We start from the raw sequence: 14,228 nt of genomic DNA on the forward strand, positions 1-14,228 counted from the left end.
AAATGCTATCATTGCAAAACAGAATCTCTGTAATGGACATTTAACACACACTTAGTGGTCAAAGGAAGCTTTGGGCAATATACTCTTTAATTGACATTATTCACTCTTTAATGGCCATATACTCTTTAATTGACATTATTCACTACTGTTGCATTTCTTGAAAATAACCAACATAGCACCCAATTCAGTTAATGTATTTAGTATAAGCAGATCAGAGACTTACTGATAAACATCATCCAGTCTGCAAGTTCTGAACCAGGATATCTACACTATATCCATAAATAAGAGTATAGACTTTGGAAAAAACTTCACCTTGATTTAAAAACTGGATCTTCTATTTTATTTTCTTAATGTTTTTATCTGCAAAGTAATGATAAAACTATAGCCAGTCTCATAGATTCTTTTTTAAGGCTTCTATACAGTAATCTATGTACTAAGTAAAATACTGCATGTCTAGTATACAGGTAAAAGAGTGGCAATTATTAGTGTTCCTATATCTAATATTTTCATTATTTTTTCTTAACTAAAAATGAACTGTCAAGAATTCATAGAAGATGGTGGAATAGAAAGCATCTAAAATCTGTGACCCTACCTAAACAATAATTGTACAGGCAGAATCAGTCTGGTGTAACTTATTTTGGAACTCTGGAGTTCATAGAGGCTTGCAGGTTCCTAGAAAGGAATATGTGATAAATTGAAGTTAATTTCAGTCAGCATCACCTTTTAGCATAGTAGTTGCCATCCATCCCCCACCCTTTTGCCCCAGGATCAGCTGTGAACATGTTTCTGGAGAAGGTTACACAAATCTTGCCAGAGTCAGGGTGGGGGAAAAAAGACCCTGTCTTCCAAGTACCAGAGGTCTGTGCTCTATTTTACACAGATCTCACAGAGGTCTAGACAAAAATGGGTATTTGTTGTATTGCATCTCCCTGCATTGTGGCAAGTTTCACCCACTCCATCTGAAACGGTTTTCATGGTATTTAAAGGGCCTATATGTTTTTTGGTTTGTTTCCATCTCTATTTTCTCTCATGCCCCTTTTGAAAACCAAACCTTGAACACCAGAACCTTTAAAAGCAACTGCATACAATGGGAAAATTAGAAAGTCACTGAACATGCCTATGGGAAGGCAAAGGTTCAGAAAGACCTGAAAATACCTTAAGTGTATACCTCAGTCTGATCTTTGGCACAGAGACAACATGCAACAATTTAAAAAACAACAATAACAACAACCAAAACCCCAGCAAACCCTAGGGAAGGTAGGAGGATATAAAATATAGTCACTACGTTATTAGATTCAAATGTCCAGATTTCAACTACTATGAAAAAAATCACAAGGTGCACAAATAAATGAAAATATATGGTTTATGCAGATGAAATAAATAAAATAACAGAAATTGTCCATGAAAAAGACTTAATTATAAGTTTATTTGTCAAATAAATTAAAACAACTTTCTTAAAAATGCTCAAAGAGGAAAAGGAAGACTATGGAGTACATCAAGAAAGTGATGTAAGAATAAAGTGAAAATATCAACATACAGATAGAAAACCTAAAAACAAACCAAACAGAAATTCTGGAGCTGAAAAGTGCAAAAATATAAACGAAAAATTCACTAGAGAGATCCAAAGTCAGATTTGAACAGGCAGAAGAATCAGTGAACTTGAAAATAGGATGGTAGGAACAACAGAGCTTGAACAATAGAAACAAACAAAATGTTGAAGAAAAGTGATCAAAACCTAAGGGACCTGTGAAACACCATCGAGACCATGCATTGTGAGAGCCCCAGAAAAAGAAGAGAAAAAGAAAGGAACCTACAAACTATCTGAAGATATTATAATTGAAAATTTCCCAAATTTGATGAAAGTCATGAATATAAACATCCAAGAAGCTCAATGACTCCAATTAGATGAACTCATAGAGACACACTGAAATACATAATCAAACTGTCAAAAGTAAAGACAAAGAGAATCCTAACAGCAGCAAGAGAAAAGGACTTAACAGGTACAAGGGATCCTTAACATAAGCAGATTTTACATCAATATCTTTAGAAGCTAAGAGGAAGCGAGCTGATATATTAAATGTTCTAAAAGACAAAACAACAAGAATCTGACAAGCAAAAATCCTATATTTAGAAAACCTGTCCTTTAAAAGTAAAGGAGAAGTAAAGACATTTCTAAATAGACAAAAGCTGATAGAGTTCATTTTCAAAAGACTTGTCTGTGAGAAATGGCAAAGGGAATCTTACAGGTTGAAATGAAAGGATGTTAGAAAGTAATTCAAAGCCTTATGAAGAAATAAGGATCCCAGCAAAGGCAAATACATGGGTAATTGTAAAAACTAGTGTTACTATAACAGTGGTGTATAAATACACCTTTGGTTTTCTGCATAATTTAAAAGACTTGCATTTATTTCAAAAAAATTAGTCTAAAACTTAGTATTATTGAAACTTTGGTTGGTAATTCCATATTTTAATATATATATAGTTTAAGAGATTAAAGCATTATGAAATTATAAGTTTATGTTCTTGAAAACTAAATATATAAAAATATAATTTTTAATTTTAGTTAAACTGGTATAAATTCAAATTGAAGTGTTAAAACTTTATGATATTTTATGTAATTTCCCTGGTAAATTATATAAATAAACTAGCTAAGAAATATACACAAAAGGAAATAAAAAAGGGATTTAATATTTTACAACAAAAAAATAGCTAAATTCAGAAGACAGTAATGCAAGAAACAAGAGAATAAGAAACTGTAAATATGTATAACACTAACAGCAATGTGGTGAAAGTCCATTCCAATCAGTGAACCTTAAATGTAAATTGATTAAACTCTCCAGTTAAAAGGCAGACATTAGCAGAATAAATTTTAAAAAATAATAATAATCCAACTACACTGTGTACAAGAGATTTACTTTAGATCCAAAGATACATAAGGGTTGAAAGTTAGAAAATATAAAAGAATATTTTATGCAAAAAGTAACTGAGAGATAATAGATACATTAATATCAGACAAAATAGACTAAATCAAAAAAGCTTCAAAAGACAAAGGATGTTATATATCAATAAAAGTTTTCATGTAGCAAGAAAATGTAACAATTTAAAAACATTTACAGGCTGGGTGTGGTGGCTCATGCCTATAATCCCAGCACTTTGGAAGGCTGAGGCACGTAGACCATCTTACTTCCATTTCTCTAGATCACTGCTGTCTAATAGAAAATTCTACCATGATGGAAGCATTATCAGTCAGTATTTTCTAATACAGTACCTGCTAGCCACATATGGTGATTCAGTACTTGAAATGTAGTTACTGCAACTGCTGAACTAAATGTTTCATAATATTTAATCCTAATTAATTTAAATAGTCACCCGTTTCTAATGGCTATTGCATGAGATAGTGCAACTCTGGATATTTACCTCTATAAATATTTTTTAAAGTATTTAATTTTTCAACACTCTTGTTCCTCTTCTCCTCCAAAAATAAAGACACAGGTTTTATCAGAAAAAAAGATAGCACTTCAATCTGCATTGAGGAGCTTGAGAGAGAAATTGATGAGGCCTAAGCAGCATCACAGACAAATGGCACCAGGTGCTGTCTTCTGACTCTTTCCCCCACACCGTGCTCAGTCTACACTTTTCTCTAAGGCACCTCGCAGCCCATGACTAATTATAGTGAGTATAGTGAGACAGGTCTATTTCTGTAAGATGCAGGACTCCTCTAAATGGTAACTTTGACAATTACTTAGCAGAAAACTTAGATCTGTTTGAGAATCCTTTTATCAAGCCTCCTTTATTTCCTCTTTCCTTTGCAGGAGTCAGATGTGCATCTTGGTGTGGAGATTCACTTTGCTTCTTCCAGCTGCCTCCTCCTTTTCCTTTGCAGATATTTTTCCCTATAAACCTCTTGCACATCTGATGTTAACATGGCAAATACTACTCAGAGGACCTGAAATAGCACACAGGTCCTTGATCTTTGTTAATAAAATATATTTAATTTTATTTCAGGGTTAAAAGTCAACAAATCTCTAGAGAGAAACAGATCGTGGGTAACATATAATGAGTGACAGTTAAAATAATTAGAAATGTTTTCAAAATATATACAACTCCCTTCTGAGATGAGAAATCTAATTTTCATGGGAATATTTTGCCATTTTCTCCCTACTGAATCACTCTCTCTTTTGCTTATGTCTGCATCTTACATATGATAAAAGCATGATGATAGATTCAAAGAGAAATAATTTCCCATTATGGCTCAGTTGAAAAATGTATATAAATATGTCTGGAGCAGTGATTCTTAACCTGGCTGGTTTTGGTCTGCCAAAGAGTATTTGTAAATGGAGACACCATGGCTTGTCAGAGTTGGATTGCTGCTACTGGCATCTATCAGACAGAGGTTATGGCTGCTATTAAACATCCTATAATGAACAGTGCAGATGCTGCACTACAAAAACAATCACCAAGTCCAAAATGTAAATAATGCCAAAGGTGAGAAATCGTGGTCTAAAACAAGTTCACAAAGCTTATGCGTATTTACGAATGATCTTTTCAAACCGTGTCCACATATTTGAAAGCTGATTCACATAAAATATAGCTACTCCTAGACACACAAGAAACATAAGATTCCTCTTTAATGACAAACATTTTTAGTGTTGGAGTAATTTTGTACCACATTTAGTTGGCATATCCCATCACAATTCAGTCAAACTTTTTGTTTCTGTAAAATTAATATTTGTTAAGTCAGTAGCTGAGAAATGATTTTTAATTATTAAAGTTATCTTGTATTTAAGTAACATACTCTGTAACTATAATAGTAAGATTATGAGGCTAGACATAACTCATTTTCTGGTAACATTACATTACTAAATAGTGAAAAGGACCAGTAAATACCAAGATTGTTATATTTAAAATTGATTAAATCCTGTTATCTTCCTGTTCAGTGTCAAAATCTGATTCAGTTCACACATACACACACAATCAGAAATAGAAATGAAAAGTATTATTGGGCCAGGATATGTGAGAAATCTTTGAAACATATCCACTAAAATATATATTGAAACACATATTTAAATATATATAAATATATTTGGAGAAAGAGAGAGTGTGTGTATTACAATTGAACAGTAAACCCAAACCCAAAAGACACTTGGTGGTTTACTGATATAATAGGTCCAAGAAGAGGCCACTGATAAGTTACAGGGTAATTACTTGTGTTTACAGGTGACTTTTTTTTCCACACAGCAAAATGTGTGTGAATTGCTCTTAGCACATCAATATTCTCTTAATACAGCAGCGACGGTCTCTGAGTTATTGTCTGTGAGAAATGTGAAGCAAGATGTACCATCTATTGTTGTAAGTTAATCTGTCCCTATTATATCACTGAAACAAGATCATAATACAACCTTTAAAAACATATCTCACAAATCTCACAAATAGATTATACAATATCTGATAATATAACAGCTGATTTTTTACTAAAGTATGAAGGTACTGCTAGATTTGTGAAAACTTTTTCAATAGGGAAGACCAAAATCAGAAGGTGCTCCATATCACAAGGAACTGTGTGTAATTCAATATACAAAGTGACTGGCAGCCAGTAGATTTTATGAAAATCGGAAGATAAAAACAGTAAATATATACTGAGAGATGAAATGGCATATACTGGATTGAATCTGGATGATGGAGAGTTAAATTTCAATACCCTTATATACCTTTTACCAGCAAGGGTGGGAAGAGGAGTAAAACTAACGAGTAAAGAATGATGTAGAATGAAGGGGCATAAAAGAAGCTCTACCTTAAAATAAGAAAATGGGGGTTAAAAGTAACTGTGACTTGCTCAATGTCTCCAAATAAGTTGTGACCAAGATACAAAACTCGAAAGAAAGTCCAATGGGTCAAAGGATTATAAATCGTTCTACTATAAGGACACATGCACATGCATGTTCATAGCAGCACTGTTTACAATAGCAAAGACCTGGCACCAACCCAAATGCCCATCAATGATAGACTGGACAGGGAAAATGTGGCACATATACACCATGGAATATTATGCAGCCATCAAAAATGATGAGTTCACATCCTTTGTAGGGACATAGATGAACCTGGAAACCATCATTCTCAGCAAACTGACACAAGAACACAAAATCAAACACCGCATGTTCTCACTCATCGGCGGGTGTTGAACAATAAGAACACATGGACACAGGGAGGGGAGCACTACACACTGGGGTCTGTTGGGGGGAAATAGGGAAGGGACAGCAGGCGGTGGGGAGTTGGGGAGAGATAGCATGGGGAGAAATGCCAGATATGGGTTAAGGGGAGGAAGGCAGCAAATCACACTGCCATGTATTCACCTATGCAACAATCTTGCATATTCTTCACAGGTACTCCAAAACCTAAAATGCAATTAAGAAAAAAAAAAAAAGAAAGTCCAATGGGTCATAGAAAGTTCAATATAGTTTGATACCATTTATCTCTCTGTCTATTGACACATTTGTGAATTGTTTCTGATGAACTTCTTAGGTGCTTATCTTTAATATTTTTTTTAAAAAATAAGCTTTTAATATTATGACAGCAAGTTACCAAATCTCAAGAAGCAGCAACTGAGCAAGTGGCACTAAACTCGTAAATATAGATCAAATATACTGCAATGAGTAATGATCCACTTCACCTAATGGTCAGCTTGCCCTGTCCTGAGACTTTTAAGGAATATACCAATTCAGGAGTTAAAAACTACTTTTCAAATAGTTGGTGACATTTTCTGATATCTTATAATTCATCAGAATATGTATTTCTAAATATAATACCATGTTTAAATCTGAATCCTTCAGGCATCAGATTTTTTAACATTCTCAATAACTTCAAGTTGACTTAGCATTACGTATTTATCTTTTTCATTTGAAAAGTCATAATTTAAGAATTTGTCAATCAATTGATTATAATTTGTCATATAAATTCACTCAGTTTTTCTCTCCTGCTTACTTAAGATCAACAAGAAAGTATTTTAATGACATAAATATTTTAAGTATAACAAGACCAGAGAAGTAGCCAAGGAGACTTGACCAGCAGAGAGCTGTGGAGAATATAAACATAGTTTGATGATGTCAGGGACAAAATAGAGAGATGGCCACTAAAGGGACAGTAAAAGGAATATATTCAAAACAAGCTACTACCTGAATATTTTTATCTACATGTCATCTGAAAAATCTTCAGTAATGTAATAGGATCTAGAAATTTTTTTTTACTCTCATCACTAAGAAGTTAACTTTTGTCTATTGGCCAGGCTTGATGGAGGAAATGCTATTGCAAAACTGACCTTACTGACAGCAATGATGATAATAGGACTTGATAAATATATAGGGTGGGTCATTCAGAGTCAAAGGAAGGCAAATATTTTAATGTATAATAAGGTCAGAGAAGCAGCCAGGGGGTTTGGGCAGCAGAGAGCTATGGAGAAGGTTAACAGACCTTAAAGGTACTATTGTTAATTTGGTTTAACAAAAGAAAATAAAAAATAGATTCTCTAAAGATTGAAGAAAGTTAATAAAACAAAAAGTTGTAATTCCTTGCCAGGTTTCCAGACAAAAGCCGGTTTAGGACCTGGACACTTCTGTCTGAAAATGAGACCAGCTCTACAGGAAAAAGGATGATGCAATAGCATCTCTCTTCAAGACAAAGTAGGACGTATGTAGAAAAAAAACTTAGTAGGCCTTCTCTAAAATGTCTTTAATCAAAAAAGAGAATAAAGGACTCTGGGAGAATGGAGGACACTCCAATTTAAACAGTTTTCTATTGAACATTAGACAGAATCTTGGAAAGCCATGAACATATGCCTCTCAGATCTCCTGCTACTACTGATTGATGGTCCCTGCTTCTGCCTTTCTGAATCCATCACCACTTTCACACTGTGGTCCCACTTTCCAAAGGCTTCTCCCAGACAATGGCTAGAAGCAACCCAGCCTAATAAAGTTTCATTCCTGTAAGACATGAGATGCTACCAATTGGAGATGTGGGCCCCATGGCTCCCTTTCAGCCTGGCTGCACCTGCTTTGAAACTGTGTTGCAGTCTGTGTTTCTTCCTATCCAACTCTCCTTCCTTTCCCCTGTCCTTCACTGATGAACACCTACTAGTATTAGGTGGCTCTCTCTGCCTTCTTTATATTTTAGCTGGTTATTCTTCACAGTCATTTCCATGTATATAACTCTCCTGTACATGTACTCCTATCTTTGTTTCCTCCTTCTCAGAAGATCCAGGGAAATAGACCACAGGATAGGGATTTGGCACTGACTCATTCATTCACACCTGGAAGCCAATAAAATGCCATTCTCAGTAGTACATAGTGACTGATAGCTTCTGGAAAAAGGTGGTGACCAAATTGCTAAAGAATTCTCATGTACACAGGTGACTTGAGAAAATATCTAGCTTGAGAAACTGCCACTTGGGGTGCAATAGTTTAGGCCTTTGAAAAATATGGGGCAAACAGTGATTATTACATAAGCGGTGGATTAGACTCATTATTATTATGTCAAATTGATGCCTGCTGTGGAACATTGTTTTTGTTGTTGTTGTTGTTGATTTGTTTGAGATGGAGTCTTGCCCTGTTGCCCAGGCTGGAGTGCAATGGCGTGATCTGAACTCACTGCTACCTCCACCTGCCGGGTTCAAGGAATTCTCCTGTCTCAGTCTCCTAAGTAGCTGGTACTACAGGTGCACTCCACCACCACACCCAGCTAATCTTTGTATTTGTAGTAGAGATGGAGTTTCATCATATTTGTCGGGCTAATCTCTAATTCCTGACCTCAGGTGATCCACCGACCTCCACCTCCCAAAGTGCTGGGATTACAGGTATGAGCCATCGCGCCCAGACTATTAATAGTTATAAGCTAAATATTAGACCCTTTATCCTCTGTAAAAGAACAGATGATGGCCCAACAAGCTGAAGAATCAATAGTTTGAGTCACAGAGCTTCAGAGATATTTACATGTGAAATATAAATGCTCAAAGCAGGCCTGTCATGTTAAAATCAGGGCTGTGGTTGGAAACTCCTGTGCTCTTGCAACATGAGAGGGGTAAATACCTTCAGAACTTGTAGAGCTGACAGCTTCTTAGTAAGAACAAAAGCATACCCAGTGTTGGTCGATACTGCAGACACTTCTCTTTGTTAAGTCAATAGGTGTCCCACCAATAAGATTTCCCCACCTCCTCTCCTGACATCAAGCTCCAGTAGCTAGGATCCAATAGCTAGGATTAAATCCCAACATAACATTACTGAATATATGCTAGGCTTGATGACGGAGGAAATACATTATTCACTAACAGAGCTACAAAAGTGAAATAGTGTGTTTCAGTAGGTAACCAGAGTGTATGAATTGATTGGATTATAAAGGTGCCATATTAAGAAGGGCAAAATGTAGATTAAATATTAATTCACTGAAATAGGGGAATTTTTTGAGATATCTGGCACGTAATCCAGTGGATGGGGCAAATTTACCACTAGAGAGGTTCCGAGAAGGCTAGAAAAGAAACATATCTAAGGTGAGTGATGTCAAAAGAATAAAGAGGCTAAGGGAATTTGGAATGCTAAAATGGGAATATTATATAAACCCAGAAAAGCCACCCAAGGATTATTTTCCACAGGAAGGGTCAATGCATGCACAATTCACTAAGGCCTTCAGGAATGCACCAGGGATAGGGGAAGTGGCACCACTAAGAAGTTCAATAGCAGCAATTATCCAAACATCAGAACCAATGAAAGGAGAGGCATTTACATAAGTGGGAATTGTTAAAACTCAAGGAATGACAAGGCCACCAAGAAGCCTAGCGATGAGAACCTGAACACCAGGAACCATAAGGTCACACCATAAAGATAGGTAAACTTGATGCACAGAGAATGGAGAAAATGGTTCAAAAAGCGTGGATGAAGTTTCTAAGAACAAAGTAGGCATGTAGCCAACAACAATCTAGCAAACACAGAAGTGGACCCACGCCCATAGTAAGAGGTAACAGGTAAGAACCTAGGAAGAAGAGATTAATGGCAGGCACCCAAACAAAAAGTCATACTCCTTCATTCGGTTCTCAAGTTTCAGCCTATTTCCAGACCCAGCAACCATGGACTGAAGAAGGATCTGTGTCCCTGAGTAGAAGACTCCTCTAATAAGGTGGCATATCCAGATAGTTTATATTATTATACATAGAGTCTAAGTGGGCATTGATACCTAGAGCCCCAAAGCATCATCCTGGGCCTCCTGGTAGAGTCAAAGCTGAGAAGGGCAAGGTAATAATGTAATCCTTGCAATATGAACTTGGCTGATATTCAACTAAGTGGGTCTAAGTAACCACTCAGTGGTTATTTCTTCTTCCAAATGTTTAATTGGAATTGATTTAGTTGACAATTTGCTTAAATCCCACATTAGTTTATTGGCCTCTGGGATAAGAGTTATCTCCCTGAGAAATACTGAATAGAAATGGCTCCCTGCCCCCAGCCAAAATGATAACTCACACATCATATTTTATGGATACGGCTAATGATAGAGACTTACTATCATGGCTTGTGTGTGTTTGTTAGAGCTGCCATAACAAAATACCACAGGTCACGTTGCTCAAACAGCAGAAATTTACCTTTTCACAATCATGAAGCTAAAAGTTCAACATCAATGTGTTAGCTGGTTTGATTTCTTCTGAGGCCTCTCTCCTTGACCTGCAGATGGCCATCTTCTGTCTCTGTCCTCAAACAATCTTTTCTCTGTGTACCACATATCTGTTTGGATCTCTTCTTCCTATAGGGACAATGTTCATACTGTATTAGGACCTACCCTAGAATCTTATTTTACTTTACGTACCTCTTTGAAGGCCTTTTATCCAAATAAAATCACATTCTTTGCTATCGAAAGGAGTGTAGGGTTGCGCGTGTGCCATGGACTCAGCCGCCCGGTGATATTGACAATAGGAGAGAGAAAGGGGCATTGACTGCGACCCACCGAGGGTAGCGAACTGTGGCTCTGGCAGCGGCGGCTCCAGCTCCTGCAGCTCCTCCTCCTCCTCTGGTCCCCTTCTCTTGCTGCCGCTGCAGATCCAGTCTTCCTCCCTCCCTTCCCCCCTCCCCACGTCGCCGCCGCCGCCGGAGCGCTGAGGTTCGGGTCCGGCCGTGAGGCCTAGAGGCTCCGCCGCCGCGGAACCGGAGGGACGCCGTACCGGACAGCCGTCGCCCCAGGCTCCCCGCAGCTTCCCGGACCTCCCGCTGCACGTCCCGGTCCCGCCGCCCGCCCTCGCTGCGGCCCCCTTGCCCGTCTCCGGCCCCTCCAAGCCACAGATCGTCTTCGGATTCTTCCTCAGAAGCTTCAAGTAGGGATATGTCTTCAGCACCAACTACTCCTCCATCAGTGGATAAAGTAGACGGATTTTCTCGGAAGTCCGTGAGAAAAGCCAGACAGAAGAGGTCGCAAAGGTCCTCACAGTTTAGGTCTCAAGGCAAGCCTATTGAGTTAACACCTCTGCCGCTGCTAAAAGACGTTCCATCCTCAGAGCAGCCTGAACTGTTCCTAAAGAAACTTCAGCAGTGCTGCGTCATTTTTGACTTCATGGACACGCTATCTGATCTTAAAATGAAAGAATACAAGCGCTCCACTCTTAATGAACTGGTGGACTACATTACAATAAGCAGAGGCTGTTTGACAGAGCAGACTTACCCTGAAGTAGTTAGAATGGTATCTTGCAATATATTCAGAACTCTCCCTCCTAGCGACAGCAATGAATTTGATCCAGAAGAAGATGAACCTACCCTTGAGGCATCGTGGCCACATTTACAGCTTGTGTATGAATTTCTCATACGATTTTTGGAAAGCCAAGAATTCCAACCCAGCATTGCCAAAAAATATATAGATCAGAAATTTGTATTACAGCTTCTGGAGCTATTTGACAGCGAAGACCCTCGGGAACGGGACTACTTAAAAACAGTTTTACACAGAATTTATGGCAAGTTTCTTGGTCTTAGAGCATTTATCCGAAAACAGATTAACAATATTTTTCTAAGGTTTGTTTATGAAACAGAACACTTCAATGGTGTAGCTGAACTGCTGGAAATATTAGGAAGTATTATCAATGGCTTTGCTTTACCTCTTAAGGCAGAACACAAACAGTTTCTGGTGAAAGTGCTGATCCCCTTACACACTGTCAGGAGCTTATCACTCTTCCATGCACAGCTGGCATATTGTATAGTACAGTTTCTGGAGAAAGATCCTTCACTCACAGAACCAGTTATTAGGGGGTTAATGAAATTTTGGCCTAAAACATGTAGTCAAAAAGAGGTCATGTTCCTTGGGGAACTGGAAGAAATATTGAATGTGATTGAACCTTCACAATTTGTTAAAATCCAAGAACCTTTGTTTAAACAAATTGCCAAGTGTGTATCTAGCCCCCATTTTCAGGTGGCAGAAAGAGCACTCTATTACTGGAATAATGAATACATCATGAGTTTGATAGAAGAAAACTCTAACATCATCCTTCCCATCATGTTTTCCAGCCTTTATAGGATTTCGAAAGAACATTGGAATCTGGCTATTGTGACGTTAGTGTACAATGTGTTGAAGGCATTTATGGAAATGAACAGCACCATGTTTGACGAGCTGACAGCCACATACAATGAGAAAAAGAAAGAAAAGGAGTGTGAAGAATTGTGGAAAAAATTGGAGGATCTAGAGTTAAAGAGAGGTCTTAGACGTGATGGAATAATTCCAACTTAACAAAAATAATGACAACAGCATTACTAACCTGTGGAGTCATACATTTATGTAGTAGAAGATGGAGCCACAGTTTTCTGTATTGTGCAACTTTACAGTAGATTTCACATTTGTTTCATTATTACAACAGCACTGTATATACCTGTCTCTAAGTAAAGGAAAAAAAAAACAAGGACTTCAATCCAAAGTTTGGACAGTAGATGGACTTCTCAGAACTTTGCAAACATAATCATTGTTCTAAGCCTCACTAAAAAACAAATCGGTCTTCAAAGATCTGTTGATGAAATTGCTATGTTAAAATTCCATTACTGGGAGTTCCTTATTTATCACTAGCAGAGAGTATGATACAATTTTCAAATGTGAGCCATCTTAAATTTAGCTTGTCTTTCTGCTAAGCTGTTAAATGTATTTATAGTAAAGGAAAAAAAGACTGTCATTTCCTTATAAGTTTGTATAACATCCTCCTCTGGATCACTTGACTGCAATTCGAAATCTTTTTCTTTTGCACATCTTCCTGAGTTGAATGTCCACGTGGAATGGGGCCATGAATTATAAAGGTCCCTGATAAAAGTTCTGTTTACTGGGGTGAACATCTTTCCAGGAACCAGGTAGTCCTGGTACTCCTTTAGTTTTAAAATTAGGAGTTAAAAAAGAAGAGGTGATAAACACAGTAGGAAAGGGAATTTTGGATTCACGCATCAGTTTATGTGGAATCCAAATCAATGTCTTGAATGCTTTGAAAACAGGCACCGGGACATCACAGGCTTCAGTACCTGACCAGTATTAGTTGCATATATCATTGAACACACATACCACAGATGTTTCACAAATGTGAGAAAAACATCCTTTTGGACCATTTGAAATAAAGACAAACACTAAACAATACACCCATGCAAAGCTAATAGGGAAAAGAGTTGAGCAAACAGCTTGGACTGTTTGGAGTTGTTGCCTTACTTTTTAATATGTTTTTATAAAGTATTCCAGCAAAAGAGGATGTAGCCTCTGGGAAAAAACAAACATGTTACAGTGTTTTTTGTAGATTCTCGTTCTATATCTCATCACAGCGCCAGCCCTGTTTTTAGCCGGAAAGAATTCAGGATAAACATTATTATGCATTCTGAATTGGATGCATATTCCTAACTACTGTATTTGTTATCAAAAGTGGTTCTACAAATGCTACTGAAAGAAATCTGGAAATTCCTAATGTCCTGAGTATTAATAATAAAGTTTAAAAATGCTTTTATAAAAAAAAAAAAAGAAAGGACTGTAACATATAAATTTGAGGGGACACAGTTCAGCCCATACCACAACTAAAGTATAAAAAGCTACAGGGGTGTCATGTGGTCTCTATTAGATCTCTGTTTAATTCACTTCTCTGACCTCTGCAGCCACTGGGTGAATCCTGGGAATGATTGTTATGTAAGTGCAACAAGGGAGCAACCTGGTAGGAGAGGCTGTGCTCCCAGGCCTGACATCATTGCTCGTGTACATTGATA

At 37.3% G+C, this 14,228-nt stretch overlaps 1 protein-coding gene and 1 long non-coding RNA gene across 2 annotated transcripts; one reads left to right on the forward strand and one right to left on the reverse strand.

Annotated features, from left to right (window-relative positions):
* Positions 1 to 312: 312 nt before the first annotated feature.
* On the reverse strand, positions 313 to 10,679 carry LOC135273398 (uncharacterized). Its single transcript, XR_010341182.1, has 3 exons — positions 10,616 to 10,679; positions 6,351 to 6,392; positions 313 to 360 (listed from the first exon to the last, which is right to left on the reverse strand). It is a non-coding gene; the product is annotated as an uncharacterized LOC135273398 (long non-coding RNA).
* Positions 10,680 to 11,311: 632 nt separating this feature from the next.
* On the forward strand, positions 11,312 to 12,979 carry LOC135273394 (serine/threonine-protein phosphatase 2A 56 kDa regulatory subunit epsilon isoform-like). Its single transcript, XM_064372322.1, has one exon. It carries the CDS (start codon positions 11,347 to 11,349, stop codon positions 12,733 to 12,735), a length of 1,389 nt encoding a protein of 462 aa, XP_064228392.1. The 5' UTR covers positions 11,312 to 11,346; the 3' UTR covers positions 12,736 to 12,979.
* Positions 12,980 to 14,228: the final 1,249 nt, after the last annotated feature.

This window comes from Aotus nancymaae, unplaced genomic scaffold (assembly GCF_030222135.1).
Source record: "Aotus nancymaae isolate 86718 unplaced genomic scaffold, 86718_ANA_hifiasm-v0.15.2.pri h1tg000001l, whole genome shotgun sequence".
Lineage (NCBI taxonomy): Eukaryota > Metazoa > Chordata > Mammalia > Primates > Aotidae > Aotus > Aotus nancymaae.